Source organism: Zea mays, chromosome 10 (assembly GCF_902167145.1).
Source record: "Zea mays cultivar B73 chromosome 10, Zm-B73-REFERENCE-NAM-5.0, whole genome shotgun sequence".
Classification (NCBI taxonomy): Eukaryota; Viridiplantae; Streptophyta; class Magnoliopsida; order Poales; family Poaceae; genus Zea; species Zea mays.
This window is the reverse complement of record NC_050105.1, coordinates 19,438,056-19,446,241: the sequence shown is the minus strand read 5'-3', so window position 1 is coordinate 19,446,241 and position 8,186 is coordinate 19,438,056. Positions and strand designations below refer to the sequence as shown.

Below are 8,186 nucleotides of genomic sequence, written 5' to 3'. Positions count from 1 at the left end.
CATAGCCTGATGCACTAGGAATTATTTTCTTAAAATACCTAATTTTTTGTGAAGTGCATATTTAAAAGTAGTTTCTTAAATAGAATAAACAATAAATAAGTTAATAACTTTACATTTGTTTTTTTAGAAATATCTAGCAGATAGTAATAAAATGATGTCCATTTTTTTACGCATACCTTCTCTTACCTAAACTCACATATATAAATGATTTCATCATTTTCTAAGATCTTTGAAACGTCGGTTTAGCCGACGTTTTTATATAATGAGAACCAAATTCTTATAAAACTCCTGGTGAGAATAGTCTGACCAAGTTAAGTATGTGTTTGGTTTGAAGGCATAGCTGTGGCAAGATTTTTCTTCTGCTACGTAGGTCACACTCGTCAATGACTGGTAAAAATGTGGCAAGATTCTCTTAGACGTGGCAAACTGTGGCGCATAATTTAAACGTCTAACCTTAGATATCTTAGACAAGCGTGATATAAAATTGTGTGATAATTTTTAGCACCTTAGGTATAGAACCAAACAACCCCTTAATGCTAACATGGTACGTACGTACATTATGCGAGAAGCTACGTTGGAGAATCTTGCGAGTAGTCCCAAACTTGCAATATAATGGAGGACATGACCATGTGCTAGCTGTACGCAATAGTCAATTACGAATTTTCTTGGCTGCGCATGCGCAAGGGCTGCTAAGGACGGAGGGCCATAGAAGCCATTGAACAGTGACGATATTTGGAAACGGGGTGTGATTTAAACAACTCTCAGTTTTGTCGTTATTGACGTGACCTAACGTACCTCGGTGGTAACACATTTTACACATCAGATAGATTTGGAGCACTCTTATTAAAGTCTCGCGTTGACAAGAGAGAGAGAGCTAGCCCTCCATGCATATTAAAGTCTTGCATGCATGCGCTTTGATAACGAAGACCTGCAATGGAGGAGCTACTAAACGCCGGAAGATCATTAAAATCGGCTAGCCAGTGACGCAGACACAGGGGCATGACGATGGATCGGTTTTCCAAACACATGGCGGTGTATGCTACGAATGAAGCACCGTACCTTAGCAGCCATTCAACAATGACATCTGAAAACGGCGTGACTTGAACATAAACGTCTTAGTTCTTAAAACGTTGGCCTATCACTAAATATTATTGTAGTCAACATTCAAAAGCGAAGAAATTTTGTTAATAAACTTACAAAAAAAAGTTAGTCGACATTCAAAACGTACGTGCTTTGTCAACATTCCAAACATGCACGCTTGTCGCAAAATAATCAGTCAATATTCAAAACATGCTTGATCAAGAAATAAGTGTCATGCACTAGCTACTAGTAAAATGATTTCTAGAGGCGTATGCAAAGTACTTTCTTCATCAACAGGTCTTTGGAAATAAGTGGCATCCAAAGGCGATTGGCTTTGGTGGTTGTTGGGGACCTGTCGAAATTCTAAAAACAACAAAAATATGACAACACCATTAGATTAAGAAACCTTTTTTCCCCTAGAGGGAGGGAAGAAGGGATGAAACAAATCATCATCTTCCATTGCTAACATGTAAAAACTGGTGAAAATTCCGATGTCGTTTGAACGGTTTACTGCTTGCAAGAGTCTCATATTTTTTTTATACATATGAATGGTCATTTAGCGGTTTCACTCAGCCCTTCTCACCTCTGAAGGAGATGAAGGGGGAATAATGACAACACTTCTCACATGTCCAAAGAACATTCAAATAATGAGCAAAGTGTAACATTAAATTCTTAGATCAACATTACATACCACAATCGACATTGACAAAATAGCTTCGTATACGACATTACTAGGAACAATGAACAAGTCACTTCAGATATCATATAACAGATAAAAAGGGATATTCAAATAAGAATCAACATTATATTACCTTTGTAGGCTCTCTCGGGAGGAAGTTGCTATAGGCACAATATTGTAAAATGGCCGATCCGTATATCATTGACACATTTTACCTATTTATAGGGTCACGCTAGTATACATCTTCATATGAAGTAATAACCGAGGAGGTGCAACCATGTCCTTTTTCAACTTTGAAGTGTCATGCACATCTTTTCCTCTCCCTGAATGTCTTCTTCTCCTAGTATTTTTTCAAAGTCGACTCTAGAAGTATCGAAGCTTCATTACACCTTCAACTCCTACTTTGTTTAAATAAGCATTTTTGCTTGCTCTCACATGCGTCACATAGACATATATGCAATGCATATGATTTCAACCCCAAGTGGCACTATATGAATGATTTATCTAATTAGACTCCTCTCTTAATAGTATGACCATCTATCTTAAATCTAATCTTGTACTCTATTTAATCTTGATCGATAAAATAAAATGTCTAGCTTATACCTTTGTCTTAGGTCCTTGTATTTTGCTTTCATCCTTCCACTTTCCATGTTAAGACACACTCATTCTTTTCATGGTCGCAAATCTTGTTGAACCTTGTATGTTAAGTTAAATCAATCTCATTCATAATACTAGAGTAAAGGTTAGTCCACTTCATTGGACTTCTGACTTTACATTTGAGATACAAACGTTCTTGGTGTTGTTCACGGTTTAAACAATTCCTTTTGGCACCAAAATTCATTTAGGTCGTTTTATGGTGGCTCACTTGCTTACTTTGATGGCCTCCATAGTGCCATATTTCATTTCTTCAACATATATCGTGTGGTAGCCTTCTTATTCACCTTATTGGTGTAGGTGTTGGAGAGCTTCCTTCTTTGCCTATTCTTATCTCTCACATTCTTCACATTGTAATTATATGACCATGTTTTCTTCCTCATCAAGCTTCTTAACTCCCTAGGTTGTGTTATATTGATGAAGTTGGGTTTGCTTTATTTTGCCTTCACTTAAGTCCTTGGTGAAGCGATCCAATTCTTGCTTGAGTTTCTCATCCTCCCTTACAATATCCTTTGAGAACGTTTATACAAACACATTCTTAATATTAACATGTTTGAAAGGGGTGTGTATAAATCAACAAAACCATCGCAAGAAGTAGAGGTATCCTTTTTGTCAATTTTAATCGTTTCAGTTTTAAGTATCTTAGAGGTACTATTGATAGCCTCAATCTTGTTACTTCACTCATCATTATGTTTGGAAAAAGTTTATATTTTTAAAGCAAATTCTTATAAGTTTCTTGAGAGATATCTATCTTTGATTTTACTGTCATTTTTCTTAATTAGTTGTTAGTCGGTAGGTTTGATTGTAATAGTTTCATGTTACTAAAATTTTATTTTATAGCTGAACATTAATATTGCAAAAAATCATATTTTCAAGAAAATTTTGATAATATTTTTTGAGCCAAATGATTAATTTTAGCATTTTAGTTATGCTTTTTTCTTAGTTCAAATTTCTTGGAAAATATGGCTTCAGAAAGTTTTTCATTAGAGAGATTTTTATCATCACTATCTCACTAAAGATTGAGTCTTTAGTGTTACCTCGTGCCATAAGGCATGTGGAATAGAAGCATGATATGAATGCTTGTGACCATGTCTCTTGTGTTGATCTTCATCTTCACTTGAGGAATCATCCCAAGGATTGATTGTTGTAAGATCCCTTGCATTTCACCTGTTTTTCCTATCTTTATATATGGACTTGTTTGGATAATTTGCCATAAAGTTGCCTTGTTGTCGCATCCATAACATTATTTCTTTATATGTTTTCTTCTTTCAATTGTAAATTGAATGTCTCCAACTCAAATAGGCACACCTATGGTATTCATCTTGCAAAACATCTTCATATCCTTCTCGATTCTTTTAACTGTTCCTTTTTCGACATCGAAGGAGGAGGTCGAATGCATCATCTTCACCACAAACATGCATGACCACCACCATCATCATAGTCATCATTGTCGCCATCATCTTGATTTCACTCAAGTAGCTTGAGCTTTCAATTTTTCTTGTTATTTACCTTCTTGTGCTAATCACATCTGAGAGCTGTGGTTTTACTTAATGAATTATCTTCTTGTTAGCCTACCTTGCATGATATCTAAAATGCCATCAACTTGCCAATGACAGGTGCTAGTGTTATTATGCTAATTCCTCCATGTTGTGAAGGATGGTGACGATGCTCACATATTTACTATGTGATACCACAAAGATGATATTCCTCACAATGTCTACAACACCTAGCTATGTTAATCTAATAGAATCAAGTTCATTGAAAAATTAAATCCAAAGGAGAATACATTTCTTAAAGAAACTCATATTCTATCATATGGAAAGAATCATAACTTTGTTTATAAAGGCAAAAATTTTGTTGAAGTAAATTTCATGTGCAATCATGAAGCTCATGCAAATTTAAACAAATTTCATTTGCTTTTTTTTGGTGAATACTTGGTTAAAATGTCGATGCTAAAAGATTTAACAAGAATTTTTCGCTCTTGCAATAAGATGAATATAATTCTATCACTCATGGTTGATTTCTCGAGATTCTTAGAAGTTTCATCCTACCACAGGTGACTCTCCAAACACTCAAATGTACCACATTAAGGAGGTAAGTCATTCTATCAATTCAAGTTATTGTCATCAAAGTGTGGATGCCAAGAGGTATCTATCCCAACCACTTTAAATAGCATCAGCTCAACAACCTTGAAGCCAAAAGTACAAATTGAGAATGTACCACATATAAGGATGCAAGCCATTCTAGAAAATCAAGTTAGTGTCATCAAAGTGTGGAGGCCAAGAGGTATCAATCCCAACCACTTTAAATAGCATCGACTCAATAGCCTTGAAGCCAAAAAGTACAAAATTGTGTGAACTAGCTTTGGTTCTACTTGAAGAAACTGTGACACCTAAGAAAGAGGTTGAATATAAAACCTATTTTACAAACTAAGATCCCTAATTTCATCTAGTCAAAATCAATGCAAATAATAAACTATCTATGTGATGCGATGGTTTTGACTAATTATATTGCTAAATCTATCGCAAAGAGTTACGACCTAGGTTCCACACTTTTCAACTAGCCTACCAACTAAGCTAACAAAGTAAATCACACAATCTAGGTAAAAATATATATAAGGAAAATATAAAAGATGATAGAGATAAACATGGACTTTGACAAAATATACCAACTATACGACTTAAAAGACCTTGACAAAACTCTTGTTGGCTGTTGGTGTCCGTAAGTGATTTACTTCTATAATTAGTGTCTCTTTTTTCTACACTTATTCTCACTATTTTTGTCCTTTACGTAGAATGCATATTTTCAACCATAGAAGAAACATTTTCTTTGATGTTGATTTCATTAACCCATATATTGTACATCAAAATATATTACATGACTTTAAAAAACACTCAGAATAACAAATTCATGTTCTTGGACAAACAACAACATAGGACAATGATACTCTTCGCCTACAACATTATGTGAGTTTTATTATCTTGTACGCATCCTATTTTTAGTCCATAACGCCAAGTGTAATTAATGAAGTATGCCTATATATAAACATGCAAGTTCCACTAAATAATATGGATGACCCACCTTTACTCAAGCAACAAAGAGGAGTAACAAGACATGACAGATATTCTGCTGCATATGTAGTTTGGATCATTGCGCTATATCTCTATCATCATTTTCTTCATATGAAGAGAATAACTTCATTTTTATCTTCTTGGTAAGGTTCATTTCAAAAAACAAAGCCGGGTGGAATGCTCCTCTAAATATAATCTACAACATCCTGATAAATACTAGGTCCGCCCACCTTTATTTTATTTGTCACATTATTACCATGCCTAATTAATTGATTGATTATTTTTCTCATAAAGTGTAAGATGGAATACTACTATTATAGAAAAGTATGTCCTTTGCTCCTCATTGTGATAGATGGAAGAATGATTTCAATGTAATATAGAAGCTCTTGTTAATTTGTTTCATTAAAACTTTGAAATATGTGTATAATTTATGTACAACTTCGCCTGTTTTGCATATATAAACATGCTTGAATGGAAACTTATATTTATGGATGTAGCAGTAATAATGTAGAATATGTATACTAAAATTTACTTTAAATAAAAAAGAAATGACTGGAGAAAACCATAAAAGAAACATGTATTTTGTTTTTTAATTATATATGGTATGATGTATACCTACCTTGTAGGATGGAATATATGATATGTACAAGATCACCTTTGTGCACTCATGCACAAAGTTAGTGTAGACCCTTCGCCCAACAACCTTCGACTGAGCACGCGAGACGTGTTTTTGCAAATATGTAGCTGGGCAGAAGGGGCGAGAGTGGAAGATGTTTTTTAAAAAAATGATGTCAGCCGAATATTGTTGGACAATGGGTTCAGATTAACTTTCCGTCTGTTTGGTTGGCTTCTCCCGGTAGCCCGGCTGCATGAGCCAGGCCGAAGGGAGCCTGGCTCCAGCGATGCGATCAATTTGCTCGTGCCTATAGAGAGTCTGGCTCAAGGTGCTTTAAGTATCGTGCGAGTCTAACTCCACATCTGCACGCAGGTAACCAAACACACATCTCGAACGCGTAGAGCCTGGTTCATAATAAACAAACACTAGCTCATTGCATCCTACGATGCAAGCACCAACAAATACAGGATATGTTGAGTTTGTAGAAATATTTATGGTTTACTTAAAGGTGTGTACTATTAAAAGAGTTCTCTTGGGCGATGTGACTGAGCAAACATTTTTTTCCAACAACAGATTATAGGGTTATATCAAGATGCTACGACACAATACAACTCAACTTAGACGACACCCATTCTAGTCGTCACTTCTTACATTCAACAAGTCAACAGCAACAACGTACGGAACTCGGTGTGCATCTTATATATATAATACATTTTTTTGTAAATAAATAATTTATTCATCGTCTGTATAGTAGACCGCCCCAATCACATCGATGGCAAAAGAACCAGAGGTTGGATCAGGGCTGCTTGCTAGCCTCACGGGGACGGCGGCCACGGCCATGGGAGTTCCATTGAAGCAGCATCCAAACCATGGATGTCCCTGCAGCAGTGACGATGAAAAAGGAAAATTTAGTTAGATATATATACTACATGCCATCAGTCAGAGCTAATGACGGAAGGCATTTATTTACTAGCTATAAACAGGGTCGCTACCGTACCTGCGATGAAGCAGTACGGAGCGATACTGGCTGCATGGACGCTGTGGTAGAAGAAGCACTCCACGAGCAGGTAGCCGGCGACGTAGACGAAGGACATGAAGGTGGCCACGTAGAGCGGCTTGCTGTCCATGTTGAACGCGCACAGGAAGCAGAGCGTGCAGGATAGCAGAGTCCACGCAGCCATAGCTCGCTCCTGCACGCCGGTCACTGATGAAGAGCCAAAGGATAGATACGGTTTATTTAGTAAGCTAATAGGTCCGAGCAGCAAAACAAACTGAAAAAAAAGAAGCATGCATGTTGATCTTACTCTCGGGGTAGACGGCCAAGCAGAGCGATGCAGAACTGAAGAGGCAGGACCACACGATGGCGGAGCGGATGGTGCCGACTGCCATGAGCCACCACCCCAGAGCTGGAATGCCGCTCTTTCTCCGTCCGCTGGCCATAGTGGTGATTATTACGTGCCGGCCGGGGACAAATGACCAGACAATGGAATGATAGACTGAGCTGAGGAAACCGCGCTGCGAGCCTGATCGAGACTACTTATATGCAAGAAAAAAAAATATTGAGAGCTGCTGCGATTTATTTGCACCAGTTCGCTCAGTCTCATCGATCCGTTTGCTTCGGATTAAAATCAGCTATTCAGACTGTTACAGCTATAATTTATATGAACAAAAAATAAAACAGTTTTAGATTAAAGTCAAACGAACAACTTGATTTTATTTATTTATGGCACTGAGCACGACATAACTCCTTGCCAGTCCCAGCAATAATGAAGACTTTCGAAGGTATTATTAACTATTGTCGATCATTAGAATTAATGTGGGAAGATAAATAACTTCTGTGATTAACATATGGTAATTAGCTTCCAATAGCATAAGTCACTGTAGGAGAAACAGAAAAAACGTAGGCCATTTTAAGAACATCGGCACCGACGTTCTTAAATTAGATAAGAACGTCGGTTTCCATCCGTCGACGTACTTAAACTTAAGCACGTCGGTCCATTCCAAACCGACGTTCGTAAAGAGTTAAGAACGTCGGCCCTATAGTGGAACTACCTAAATTATTCCAGCTTAATAAGTGATCAAGCAT

At 36.8% G+C, this 8,186-nt stretch overlaps 1 protein-coding gene across 1 annotated transcript; it reads right to left on the bottom strand.

Annotated features, from left to right (window-relative positions):
* Positions 1-6,642: 6,642 nt before the first annotated feature.
* Positions 6,643-7,614, bottom strand: LOC100284209 (erg28 like protein). Its single transcript, NM_001157104.2, has 3 exons — positions 7,405-7,614; positions 7,098-7,304; positions 6,643-6,979 (listed from the first exon to the last, which is right to left on the bottom strand). Exons 1-3 carry the CDS (start codon positions 7,538-7,540, stop codon positions 6,897-6,899), a joined length of 426 nt encoding a protein of 141 aa, NP_001150576.2. The 5' UTR covers positions 7,541-7,614; the 3' UTR covers positions 6,643-6,896.
* Between the last annotated feature and the right edge of the window lie 572 nt (positions 7,615-8,186).

Bases quoted from the DNA above. Each gene is read 5' to 3' on its own strand.
- LOC100284209 (NM_001157104.2), bottom strand. From the start codon at position 7,540: ATGGCCAGCGGACGGAGAAAGAGCGGCATTCCAGCTCTGGGGTGGTGG. The intron at 7,305-7,404 runs GTAAGATCAACA...GCTCTTCATCAG, and splicing joins CTTGGCCGTCTACCCCGAGA to TGACCGGCGTGCAGGAGCGA. The intron at 6,980-7,097 runs GTACGGTAGCGA...TCACTGCTGCAG, and splicing joins TCCGTACTGCTTCATCGCAG to GGACATCCATGGTTTGGATG.